At 41.6% G+C, this 13,963-nt stretch overlaps 2 protein-coding genes across 2 annotated transcripts; both read right to left on the minus strand.

Annotated features, from left to right (window-relative positions):
* Positions 1-5,865: 5,865 nt before the first annotated feature.
* Positions 5,866-7,179, minus strand: LOC149147976 (uncharacterized). Its single transcript, XM_089442031.1, has one exon. The coding sequence runs from the start codon at positions 7,177-7,179 to the stop codon at positions 5,866-5,868; it is 1,314 nt and encodes a 437-aa protein (XP_089298157.1).
* Positions 7,180-7,662: 483 nt separating this feature from the next.
* On the minus strand, positions 7,663-9,858 carry LOC149147977 (uncharacterized). Its single transcript, XM_089442032.1, has 2 exons — positions 8,814-9,858; positions 7,663-7,868 (listed from the first exon to the last, which is right to left on the minus strand). Exons 1-2 carry the CDS (start codon positions 9,856-9,858, stop codon positions 7,663-7,665), a joined length of 1,251 nt encoding a protein of 416 aa, XP_089298158.1.
* Between the last annotated feature and the right edge of the window lie 4,105 nt (positions 9,859-13,963).

Here is a 13,963-nt window from a genome sequence, read left to right on the forward strand (position 1 = left end):
TAAAATTGAGAGCTCAAAGTCATTGCTTCTGCAACCAGAAAAGTAAAGAACTTCAAAAGGCTTCTTCTATACAAGTTGGTGTCACACAGTGCACTAGCTTCCATGGAAATTTCCTCTGCACACGTTGGGCATTACATAGGGCACAAACTTCCATAAAGCTTGATCATGACAGATGCTAGTCTTTCCTCCAATGCCTAAACAATCTTAATAATTTATACGAGCTGCCAAACTTTTCTCAAATGTTGCGAGTACACATCCAATGCATTCTCAAATTAGGCATGTCAAGTACCTTCTTGAGCAGAGCTTTCTACTCACGCACCACTTTAGACCCCTCATTATAAATATATTTGATTCAGTCCTTGCCAAAGTATTCTCATCATCTTTAAATAATCCTCACATCACAAACTTCAAATTGCACACAAGTTGATATGCAAGGAATGGTATTCTTGGTTTCACAGCCACCAAGGAATGCAATAAGAGACAAAATCTTGGTTGACATCCACCAATGCCCGGCGGCTAAACGCCTACAGACAGGCACTGCCATAAGCAAAGCGACCAAGCATTGGAGGCTGGCCAAAGCAACGGAGAACATAGCTGAGCTAGTGATGGGGATGAAGGGTCTTATCCTTCAAACAGCCAGAAGAAAGGCAAATGGTCTTGCTGATTATCTAGCAAACTGTGGAGCAGACAACCTCGACATTGCCATTGATAGATGCTGGCGGGAGTTTGATGACCCAACCATAAAAGAAGAATGTATTCATCTGGCAGTGAACGATCTGACTCAGGCCACCCAACCTTAATCCAGGTTGGCATCTGGCAACATTCTCGAAATCATAAGAAGACAAGAAGGGAATATCATCCCCAAGCTTATAACGGGATGATTGGATGCAGGGACAGGCGGCACTTATGGCGGCACCATCCCATCTGGACTGGAAATCAAAACAATTTAAGTTTCGGGATACGACACATAAAACACCGTCCCTTCAGCACGCACGGAGTGGATACGCATGGTAAGGAACCTCAACCATTAATGGTAATTCTGAGTGGAAGACGGTGGTACAATGCTCGAAGGATCAGCCTTAGGCATGATAGATCAGAGCGCTCATCCACCCTCACGCGCCACCACCCTTGGCGAAGGATCGCACCAAACACTTGGCACCTGGCTCGTCAACCTAGCAATCTCATCATTAGCTCCAACTCCTCCAGGGACAAGCCCGCTTGTGCGACTTCTCAGGTCACCTACCAACAAGGTACCACCAACACTGCAGGCATTTACTCCCCTCCCATGAGAAAGCATCGCCGCCTTCACTATAAAAACAGGGGCAAATGCCCTGTTCTCCTCATTGTTTTCAACATCTGTATGAAGAAGGGTTTAGTCCTCAATTCTGTTTCTACTCAGGCAAGTCACGAGAGGTTCACCATGAAAGAGGGGAACAGTCGCTGCGAGGCGGCTAACAAGGAACTTCAGGCTGCAAGAAGGGGTTACGAAACTAGAACTGTAACCCGCATCAAGCGCAAAATGGCAGAACTGGAGGCTGAGGCGAAACGTGAGGAGGGTGGTCGATCAGAGAAGGAAATCACTGCTGAGGTCGACTGGGTCACAGACCCTGGCACGCCTGCGAAGAGGGCAACTCAGTATGTGCGCACCAAGGCGGAATGCTGGCGCATGAAAACCTTAATTGCGAAAGCTCTGGAGTCTGTAACAGAGGTCAATCTCACCACTCAGGTCAATCTCACCACAGAACAGATGGCCAGGATCACAGATTACAACAGCTCCCTGGACAGCAAATTAACTGCAGTGAATGAATCGATCAAAACTCAGAACCGTCTGATAATGCTGCTCATTCATCTTCTCAAGAACTCCATAGATACAACTCCTGTTACGCAGCAAGCAAACTCCAGCGCGAACTATGCTGCCCAGCCTTCTACCTCCGCAGCGTTTCAGCCTGCTACACTGGAGGAGTTGCAAACAAGAATCGGTAGCCATGCAGGGAACAGAGGACTGGACACCACTGCCCAGATGGCTAATTACCGCCTCTAAAGTTTTCATGTCTGCTCCTATTTGGACCCGCGATTACGCTTCTCTGTCTTCTTTTCACTCTGGTCTTTCGGCTTTAAGTATGTGTTTGTTGCTAGGATATTACTACTACCTTCCTTTCCTGGCAGTTCCCATGACCTTGTAATATTTTGTTCTGTCTCTTGTCACCCTGCGTGGTGGACTTCGTTCTGGTGCACATGTAATATGCCCTCTGAGCAGGCGATTAGCCCAGGATTATTGTACATCCCTGCTCTCACTGCCTCTGCAGTTTTTTGTATTATACTCTTTACATAATATAATCTTCTTACTTACAAAAAAAAAAAGACATCCACCAATGCCATTTAAACCAGTCTAAAAACACAAAATAGTGTGCCTTGAACATGATTGAATGTCGGCTCTTGAGTGAAATACAAAACCTTAGAATTTGTAAGAATTACATTAGAAAGTGGGACACTGGGAAAAATTCCCTTTTTCCCCTTTTGAGAAAGGTATGGCAGTGCAGTTATCACTACCCAAGAGATAACCAGGTTAGAGGTTAGTGGAATAAATATGTTGAAAGTTGAAACTAAATATTTACCCATTGAGATGGATGCATGTTATCTATAAAGTAAGATTCTAAAATTTTGCTGCAAGACTAGGTTCATAAGGCATTCCAACGAGATTGTTTCGCCCATTCAACTGTGATCTAGTTTGCATGTAAGCCCTGTTTTCTGGCAACCACTGCCAACTCTGGTCCCTCATGTCGTATATCAATGATTGCCACCCACGGTTCAAGTTCAAAACTATGGGTAGAACCCTTACCTGTGATTTCGGTTGAAGTCTGCTAACTATAACAAGGTTTTGGGGACGACTCTCCGCCCAACTTTAGGCTCAATTGCGCAAGGTCTTGCTACAACTGGCCACCCCCCAGCCCTCAATCAACGTAATACTGCCAGTGAATCCTCTGTCTTAGAACACTATTCTCCCAAGGGAATGAATGATAGAATCTTCGAATGATGGAATGCCTCCCATCTTCCTCACCATCTAATAAATAGAGCAAACATTGGAAGGGGAACCACATGCACACACTCCATGTGTCTACATGCAACTTTATTGATTTCTTGTTTTATTTCTTTTTGATAGCTTTACTTATTTTTTTACTGTTTTCTTGTTTTATTTCTATTTATTTTTATTTAGAGCTTTAGTATGGCTATTTATTATTTATTACTATTTTTATTTTTATTATTTTTTTATTCATTGTTTATTATTTATTTTCTTGTATTTTTTTAATATTATGGTTATCTATTATTATTATTATTATTTATTATTAAGGGAGGGACATTACATTCTCTCCCACAATAAGGAACTTCATCCCGATGTTATGTTGAATTATTTATTATTATTATTATTATTTATTATTTATTACTTCATGTTCGCCCGAAACCCTCTGCTGAACTAGTATAACTAGTAGGCATCGAAAGTTTCACAACACCTGGGAAATCTCAAGGAATCTCTGTCCTTTTTCCCACTTTTGGAACCAGGCATAAGCCTCCCTGGTCTGTATCCTAGTCAAAGGCTGGCCCCAACGCTCGCGCCTGACTCAGACCTCATCTGCCCCAAGGTAGGCATCCTACGGTTGGGTGGAGAGTCGTCCCCAAGACTTTGTTGCAGGTAGTAAAATTCAACTAGCATTCAACTAACGTTCCACAGGCAAGTTGTCTCTCTCTTCACTCATTATTTTTGTAATTTAATGTAAACTAGTTGATAAAGTGCTTTTGATTATAAATCGTTTGATTACTCCAATTAATTATGTGTTGTTATTTCGGGGTTGTTACATACAGAAAAGCTCACTAAATCATTAACAGTCCTCCAGTATATCATCTAAAGGGTACCTTACTTCGGAACTTATATTTATTTGCTTATGCGCAACTGTGGAGATTTATGTATTCGATGTGTCAAAGAAACTGGACTTAAAATTATGATTACAAAGCAGATTCTAAAACATGTGAAGTTTGAAGATTCTCAAGTTCACTATTGATATATCAGATTGATTTCTTGTACGGTTAAGGCATTTCTTGACAAATTGGATAGCAAAACCTAATTAAGCAATAAGGTATAATTAATATAGAAATGGGTGCAAACTAAGAATTGCTACTGAATTTTGCATAAAATAGACCTGACCAAAAAAATAAAATAAGACCACAGTTAATGCAAAAAAAACTTACGAATCGACTATTTAGCTTAAGTTTATATTAAAAAAAAACCTAAAGCAAGCCAAAAATGGCTGGTTTGACACAAGACATAAATAGGGATATCTATGATATAAAAACAATTTAGTGCTTTGGCTAGAAAATAGCAATAACCGAAGATGAGACATCGGATAAAAAATATTGACCTAAATCCTACGATGAAAAATGGGTATAGCAAATATTATGGGCTGAAATCCAAGATCAAGAAAAGAGATATTGGTCTGAAGGTGAAAAATATGATGGATGGCGGAGATGTTAGAGATGTGATAAACCCTGCAAGAAATTTACTATTCACTCCTTACAACCCTTTCGGTTATGCTAGAGAAAATTCTTAAAACTCCTAATATGATGATATTCCGCTAGATCTTGGTCAATTAAGAGGGAGAAGAACCGTCAGCTTTACTAGAAAATTAACTAGTCTTGCACAATGAATGTTAGAAGAACTCCTGGAAAATTTTGCAAAGGTTTTTATTTATTAAATTCCTCACTAAAGAAAAGATAAGATCTTTTAACGGCTTTTATCTATTAGATTGGATTTTAACTTCTTTTTTTTGAAAACCCTAAAAATTAAAAATTACGTGTATAGCAAGGGTTTGTAGACCAAAAGGGACATGTGGCCTCCCTAAAGTAACGATCCTGAAACTTTCAGAACAACTCGAGTTAAAAAATCCCAACAATAAAAACAATTTTTTTTTAAGATGCCTATGGGCCCTAAGGGTTGAGCCTAAGCCTCTGATACCATATGTAACAACCCAAAATAAACATGTAATTAATTAGATTAATCAAGTAATCAACATGCAATTATCCACTAATTAACATCAAATTTCAAAACTATGAGTAGAGACACTTACCTGTAATTTCAGTTGAAGTCTACTAACTGCAACAAGGTTTTGGGGACGACTCTCCACCCAACCGTAGGCTCAATTGTACAAAATCTTGGTACAACTGGCCACCCCGAGCCCTCAATCAACGTACTACTGACAGGTTATATTTTGTCTCACAACACTATTCTCCCAAGATAATGGATGGTGGAATCATGGAATCATGGAATGCCTCTCATCTTCCTCACCATCTATTAAATAGAGCAAACATTGGAAGGGGAACCAGACCACACACTCCATGTGTCTACTTGCAACTTTATTGCCTTCTTGTTTTATTTCTTTTGTTTTTACTTTTTGATAGCTTTACTGATTTTTACTGCTTTCGTGTTTTATTTCTTTTTATATTTATTTAGAGCTTTAACATTGTTATTTATTATGTTATTATTCTTTATTCTTTATTATTTGTTTACTATTACTATTTTTTTATTGTTTATTATTTATTTTCTTGTATTTTAATATTATATTATATTATTTATTATTCTTTTTTCCCACTGGAAAAATCCGTAATATTTCATTATAAATATGAAAGATTACATATGTAGATGCTTTGAAGCATATGCCAACTGTTCTGTACATTTTCACAAAAATTGCAGATCAGTGCTGTATATCTGTCTGTTACATTTACAAAAATTGTGCAAAATTGGTGCCATTTTTGGCAATCCGCAATCTATTACAAGATATATCTTGATGTGCAGTCAAAAACATAAAAACTGTTTTGTTATATCGCCTGTTGACCCGCAGTAGGATATGTCGGGTCTATATATGGCCGGTGGTAGTATTTCTGCTCCTGGTGATCCAAAAATTCAGTGATTTCCCATAAACCATTTTCCATCACCGCGGCCTCCTTGGAAAGCTTGTCAGCAGTCTGGTTATGTTCTCTGTATATATGAGAGATGTGAAAAAAGTTAAATGCATCCTTTAGTATAAAAACTTCATCAAGCAGTACATTTAGAGTGTGTGAATGACATGTGGTAACTCTATTGACCCAGTTAACGACAATCTGTGAATCGCCAAATATGTTGATGCTGGTGCATTGGTGACTGAGTGAAAAATGTAGCAAATGATGAAGAGAAATGAGCTCAGAGTGATTGTTTGTGCCAGCCCCCAATCCTACTTTGATGTGATAGAAGTGCCTCGAGGATTTGTGAATAATGATGCCCCCTCCGCAACCATGTTCGTTTGCAGCCCCATCGAAGAAAGCCCATGGCGAGCTCGTGTCGATATTGGGAGGAGGGGTCGACCGTCGCTGTTTTGAGGGAGGAGGATTTGGTAATTCGTTAAAAGCTGTAATGATCCCAGCTTCAACGAGAGGCCACCTAGCCTCCCATCCATCAAAAATCATTCTGTTCCTGACCTTCCAAATAGACCAATTAACTATGATCGGGAGGTTTACAGCTTTCGATCCACTGTGTTTGTTCCCCCAGTCGATCCAAGCGTCGATGAGGTCTGTACCAGACCAGTCTCCCGAGTACTGTATATGGAATTTGATGTTATTCCATAATTGTAGAACAATGGGGCATCTTAAGAAAAGGTGTTCGGTGGTCTCTGTGTCTGCTTTGCAGAGTACACATCGCGAGGGTCCGGATACAGCTCTGCGCTTGAGGTGTTCATCAGTGGGAATGCGATTGCGGAGGACACACCAAGAGAATAATTTTGACCTGGGCGATGCATTTAGCTTCCAAATCTGGTGCCACCATCTATCAAGCACTTCCGGCTTCCTATGGGAAATGATGACTTTATATCCTTCACGAGGAGAGTAAATCCCACTATCAGCATTCTGCCAGATGAGTTCATCCGGCCCTTCCACAATTCTGATATGGGATTCTGAGAGGGCATCGCAATATGCTTTCCAAGGTTCGTGCCATCTGATCGGGATGTCTAATTGAGTGCCCGATTTCCAAGCCTGATGCAATATGTCAGAGCCCTCAGGATCAGCAATCTGTGCAAGCACCCTTATGCCACGGGAGTTTAGGAGGGCAATCAGGTCTGGAGGAAGCCTGTGTCTACCTCCGCACCCACTCCATGGGTCCATACCTATGCACGCTCTGTTTCCACTCTTGATATGCCATACGATATTGCTTCTGAGGAGGGGGAGGGAGTGGAGGAGGGCTTTCCATATGGAAGAGATGCCCGTTCTGTTCCAGCTTGGGAGTCTAGCCCAATCGATGATGTCGAGAGGCCAGATGTACTTATGGTATGCAATGTCAGTCCATAAACTATGGGAAGTCAACAGCGCCCAACCCATCTTTGCAGCAAGGGCTTTTGCAAAGGATGCCAGGTCCTTTAATCCCCAACCCCCCCATTTCTTGGGGAGAGCAATCTTGTTCCAGGAGATCCAAGCAAAGGTGCGCTTTTCTTCCTTCCCAGCCCACAAATATCTGTTGCATAGTCTCTGAATCTTTGAGAGGATGTTCCGGGGTATCCATGCTAGTGCCATCCAAAATACAGGGGTTGCTTCCAGCATGGATTTGATCAGAGTTAATCTTCCTGCTCTGGAGAGATATCTGAAGTACCATCATGATATTTTCTTCTCAATCTTGGTGACAAGCCACACCCAGTCAGCTATCTTTTGGGATGTAGGCTTTAGCCAGTATCCAAGGTATTTAATACCTCGATCCAGAGGTTGAGTGATAAAAGGGAAAGCCTGCATAGCCGATTGAGTTTCAGCAACAGAAGTACCAACCAAAGTGATGGAAGACTTCTCATGGTTGACCACCATCCCTGTGGCATGAGTAAAAAGATTAAGGATTCTGTTGAAGGATGAGGTATCCCTGATACTTCCATCAAGGAGAATAAGGACATCGTCCACGAACAGAAGGTGAGTTAGGAAACAAGCTTCTGAGATCTTTAAGCCTCGGATGGTGCCTTCCCTCTTTGCAGAAATGATGAGTCGACTGAGCGCTTCAGTTACCAATAGGAACAAGAGGGGGGAAAGGGGGCATCCCTGACGAAGTCCCCTTTCAGAGTGGAAGAAATGGGATGCAGCTCCGTTAATCAGAATACTATAAGTAGGTGAAGTGATGCATGCCATAATCCAAGTGATAAGCTGATGAGGGAAGCCTAGGTGGATGAGAATCATTTTGATGTAGAGCCAGCTGACTCTATCAAACGCTTTTGAGAGATCAATTTTGAGAAGAATACTCTTGAGGTGCTTGGTCCAAATAGAGTGGATGGCTTCCTGAGCAGAGCCAATGGCTTCATGAATCTGCCTATTTTCCAAGAAAGCGAATTGCTGAGGAGCGATGTGTTTGGATAGGATGGGTCTGATCCTATTGGCAATAATCTTGGATATGATCTTATAGAGAACATTGCAGAGCGAAATGGGACGAAAGTCAGCGAAGGATGATGGAGAGTCTGACTTAGGAATGAGAGCAATGAAGGTGGTATTTATGGCATGATAGATCTGTCCTGAGGTTCTGCTCTCCTCCACCACCTTTAAAATGTCTTCACCAATGATGTCATAAAAGGCCAGATAAAATTCAATGGTCCATCCATCAGGACCAGGGCTCTTTTCCTTCTGAAACCATTTTATGGTGTTCTCCAATTCATTCATGGTGACTGGTGCATTAAGATCCTCCAAGTCTTCATTGTTAACGAACCTCGGGAAATGGGTAGCTACACGAATGATCTCAGCAAGGTTGGTTCCCTCAGGGCATTTGAAGATACCTTTAAAATAGGAGGTGCCAAGTCTGGAGAGTTTGTTGAAGGAGTCTGCCAGACCCCCATCAGGATAGGGTAGGTTCCAGATGGTATTTGCCACCCTCCTCCCATTTGCAAAATTATGGAAGAATCTGGAGTTTTCATCCCCTGCCTTGAGCCAAGTAGCTCTACTCCTCAGCCTGATCGATTCCTCCCTGAGCTTGAGTATACTGTGCTTCTGCTTTTCTAGATCGACCAGCCTATGTTTACTTTCCACAGAGATAAAGCCCAGGTTTTGTTCATCCAACAGAGCATGTATGTCGGCTTCTATCGAGATGAGTAGTTCATCTTCCTTGGCCTTTTTCATCTTTGCCCATTCAATCACAATATGTTTGAGTTCCATCAGATTTTTGATAAAACCCCTAGCCAAAGAGGATTCTCTGTCAATAGGGTGAGCAGCCCAAAAGTCCGTAACCAGTTTAGAGAATTCAGGGTCCTGCAACCAATGATGGTTGAATTTGAAAGGAGCTTTTGGCTTTGGGTGAGGGCCCAAAATTTCCATCAGGATGGGAGAGTGATCCGAAATTCCCCCCGAACTCACCCACTGTTTATAGTGATGGAGATGACGAAGCAGCGGTCCCTTGATCAAAAAACGATCAAGTCTTCGAGCCAAAGCTGCTGGCCCGATTCTCCGGTTCCTCCATGTGGGAAGAGGGTGATTCATAGGGATGTCAATGAGGTCATGCTGTTCGAGCAGGTGCCTCATGAAGTCTGTTATGGGATCTGCTTGTGCAGATGAGCCCCATGATTCACCATATCCCAAGGAGAAATTTAGGTCGCCTCCAATGATCAGGTTTTCCTCTTGCATCAAAGATCGATCAAGGAGGGTGCGCCAGAATCCTTCTCTCTGCTGACAGGGTCCATAGATATTGATGATGCGCAGTGGCAGCCCAAGGTCTTTTGAAAAAATGTCAGCTCCCAAATATCCAGGCCCTCCCCATGAAGAGTCCAATCTGATGGAGTAAGGATTTAGTCCAATGGCCATTCCACCCGAACGGCCCATAGCATCCATCCCTATGTACTGCCACTTTGGCGCAATCGATTTTAAGGCAAGAGATATGGATTCTGCAGAACCCAGAGTCTCTTGAAGGAAGATGATGTCAGGAGATTCGACCTGAAAAAGTCGTTTTAGGGCTAGTTTTTTGGGGGAGCTAGCTAAACCCCTGCAGTTGAAGGATAGGCACTTCATGGGGGACCCCGCTGTGGGGGGTTTGTAGCTCTAAGGGCCCCGACAATGGTGGATTGACGTCCCGAAGCAACTTCAGCCCCAGCACGCCTAATGGCTTTGTTCAGATTGGATTTTCGACCCCTGGATGATGTGTGACCAGGTTCAGGGGGAATAATGCACAACCCCGAGGTACCATCAGATATAGATTGAGAGGGTCAGGGCCGGAGAGAATAATGGTGAGGCGGTTTTGATTCAGGATGAGACACATTAGGGCGAGATGGGGACAGGGAGTGATCAATGGTAAGGGAAGGAGGGATAGTGGCAGTAGTAGGAGGGGGCGGCGGAATTGAGCATTGTGCCTTAGATACAGAGATAGAGTTAAAGCAATCAGATGAAAGGGAAAGAGAAAGAGTTGAAAGAGGAAGATCAGTACCCGATTTCTGAATTGCTGTAGCTGCTGCTCTTGTCCTTGTCATGGGAGGAGTGAAAGTGCCCTCAGCAGAAGACGGAGGATGATGAAGCCCTCCATGAGGAGTCGGTGAAACCTTCTGAGGCGGAGAGATCTGAGGCGCGGTTCTTCGAGGAACAACAGGAGTATATTTTGGAGGGCTGTTTCCACGATTATTGAGAGGGCAATCCTTATAGAGATGCCCTACCTGGTGACACCGGTTGCACCGAAATGGAACACCCTCATAGTCCAGTATCTGGATGCGCTTGTGCCTTCCCCATTGCAGAGTGATGTCCTCCTCTAATCCTTCCCTGGTGTCAAGATGTACCTGGATGCGTTCCATGGTTATTATTTATTATTCATTATATTTATATTTATATTATTTATTATTTATTATTAAGAGACATTACACATCAGACCTAGCACATCACCATGTGGGTCTCCAATTGTCTTGGTGAAAAAGAAAGATGGCTTGTGGAGAATGTGAACTGATTATCGAGCACTGAATAAGATAACGATAAAAAATCGTTATCCCCTTCCTCGCATAGATGATCTATTAGATCAATTGAAAGAATCTGTTTATTTTTCCAAGTTAGACTTGCATAGTGGATATCATCAGGTCAGAGTTGCAGAACAAGATTCATGGAAGACTGCTTTCAAAACAAAGCAGGGATTGTACGAGTGGTTGGTTATGCCTTTTGGCTTAACTAATGCTCCTGCTACTTTCATGAGAATAGTGAATGATGTACTGAGACCTTTCCTTGATGATTTTTTTATTGTATATTTGGATGACATTCTTATATTTAGCAAAACGTGGGAAGAACATTTAAAGCATGTTAAGAAGACACTAGATGTTTAGAAAAGAGAAAAACATTGTGTTAAACTCTCAAAATGTGAATTTGGTAAAACATCTTTGAATTATTTGGGTCATATAGTAGGGGGTGGTGAATTAAAGATAGATCCCTCTAAGGTTGCAGTCATTGTAAACTGGCCTAAACCCAAATTTACTACAGATGTTAGAAGCTTCTTAGGAGCATCACAATATGGGAGAAAGTTCATTTCTAACTTTTCCTTAACTGCAGCTCCCTTACATGCTTTAACAGGGTTGAACAAGGTGTTTCAGTGGGGAGACAAATAGCAGAAAGCCTTCGACACCTTGAAAGAAAATATTAGTATAGCATCAATACTAGCACTGCTTGATCTTCAAAGACCATTTGAGATCCAAACAGATGCCAGTGACTATGCCATGGGAGCAGTGTTGATACAACACGGTAAACCCATATGTTATCATTCAGAGACATTTAATTTTGCAGTAGTTAACTATCCCACATATGATTAAGAATTCTATGCATTAGTACAGAGTGTGAAAAAGTGGAAACATTACTTAATGGGCAAAGTATACATATTGATCATCAACCACTTCAATATCTACACTCCCAAACTAAGTTGCAGCAATCAAGACACTATAGATGGATGGGCTTTCTACAACAGTTTCATTTAGTCATCAGATATAAAAAGGGCATACACAATAAAGTTGCAAATATGTTATCTAGACCAATTATAAATGCATCCACTATACTTTAGCATAATTCAGTACTGCAAGAGAGATATATTGAACAATATGCTCAAGATATAGATTTTAAAGATGTATATGCAACTTTAAGTCAAGGCAAACGAGTAGAAGAATTGGATTATCATGTTAAGGACCGACTCTTGTATCATTTTGGAAAGTTATGCATTCCACAAACTAAAAGAGTAAAGATAATTCGAGAAGCACACACTTCTCTAATATCAGGTCACTTTTGTGTAAGTAAAACGGTTGCACAACTGCAAAGATTTTTTTATTGGCCAAAAATGAATGAGACAGTTTCTAGATATATAAGAGGGTGTACCATGTGTACTAAAAGCAAGCCCAACGATAGAAAATTAGGCTTGCACACTCCACTACCAGTTTCCTCTCATCCTTGGGAAAGTGTTTCCATGGACTTTGTTGGAGGACTGCCTAAATCTAAGAAAGGTCATGACTATTTATATGTTGTTGTAGATAGGTTCGGTAAAGTGTGTATTTTGATACATTGTAATAAACAAATTATAACTGAACAAATTGCAAAGTTGTTCTTGCAACATGTATGGGTTCATTTTGCATTACCCACTTCCATTATATCTGATCAAGATACCCAATTTGTTGGGAAGTTTTGGTCAAGTCTGTGGGAACTGATGGACACCAAACTGAAGAAGAGCACAACTTTTCATCCTCAAACAGATGGCCAAACAGAAGTGGTCAACAGGACAGTGATCCAATTGCTGAGAGGCTATTGCAGCAAGCATCCCAAACTTTGGGATGAACATTTATGTTATGTGCAACATGCTTACAACCGAGCTAAGCATTCTTCTACATAAAGATCTCCTTTTGAGACCTATTTTGGTTTCACACCAAGGTTTCCCTTGGATTTTTTCCTCGGTAAAGACATAGCAGTTGATGGACATAGTGATGTGGACAAGGAAACCAAGTTCATTGAACAAATCTAAGAGATTCACCAGGCAGTACAGGAACGGCTGGAAAAGAGCCAAGCCAAGTACAAGGCAAGGAATGACAAGCATCGAATGGAGCATAGTTTACAAGTTGGTGATCAAGTCTGGCTGTATATCAACAAGGGAAAAATGCAAGGTGAAGGTAAAAAGTTAAAGCCAATAAGGTATGGACCTTTCAAGATACTGGAGAAAATTGGTGAGAATGCTTTTTGCCTTGATTTACCAGCTTACATGCACATCTACTCAGTCGTTAATGCAGACAACTTGAGACTATTTAAACCTTCACTAATTGAAGATCCCGAAGAGTAGAGTCAATTGCCTTCTATTGATGATCTGTTACCTGAATATCTCAATGAATTGCAGGAAGACACAGTTCTGGATAGGAAGGTGAGGACAACATGCAGGGGAGATGTTGAGTACCTAAGGATTGGACTCAAGGGTTCAAAGCCAAGTAGTGCAAAATGGATGGAGATTGGACAAGTGAGACAATTATACCCTCACTTAGTCGATGCTTGAAAACCAACTTTTGGTGGTCCAAAAGCTTTCTCAGTGGGAAGGCCGTGATCCAAATTGGATCCTCAAACACTTACAGTTTCCTGAACACTGTAAAACTCATACGAAAGTTTCAAAGTGCTATGGATGTCGAGCTTATCAGAAATAACCTTTGAACAATGGAAATTTGTGGTTAGCACGGAGGAATGAGGACCCTCGGTCAAAGCGCGTAGATCATTGGCCCATGGTAACCGCGCGCTTGCACAAACTGGCAAACAGGAGGTCAAATCCAAAAATAGAGGCAGTTTCTAATTAGCGATATCATAGGGTGTCCCCCTCAGTGAAGGAAAGCCCCGAGCACTCGGTCATGTGGAAAGTATAAAACCGTACAGAAATCGCCGATTTTGTCATAAGGCGGGCCCCGTGTTAAAACTATCAAGATATCAAAAGGACATCAAGTGGTAAGTGGGTCCAACC

Source organism: Pinus tabuliformis, chromosome 9 (genome assembly GCF_031772625.1).
Source record: "Pinus tabuliformis cultivar Carrire ecotype Pingquan chromosome 9, CPIR1, whole genome shotgun sequence".
NCBI classification, from domain to species: domain Eukaryota; kingdom Viridiplantae; phylum Streptophyta; class Pinopsida; order Pinales; family Pinaceae; genus Pinus; species Pinus tabuliformis.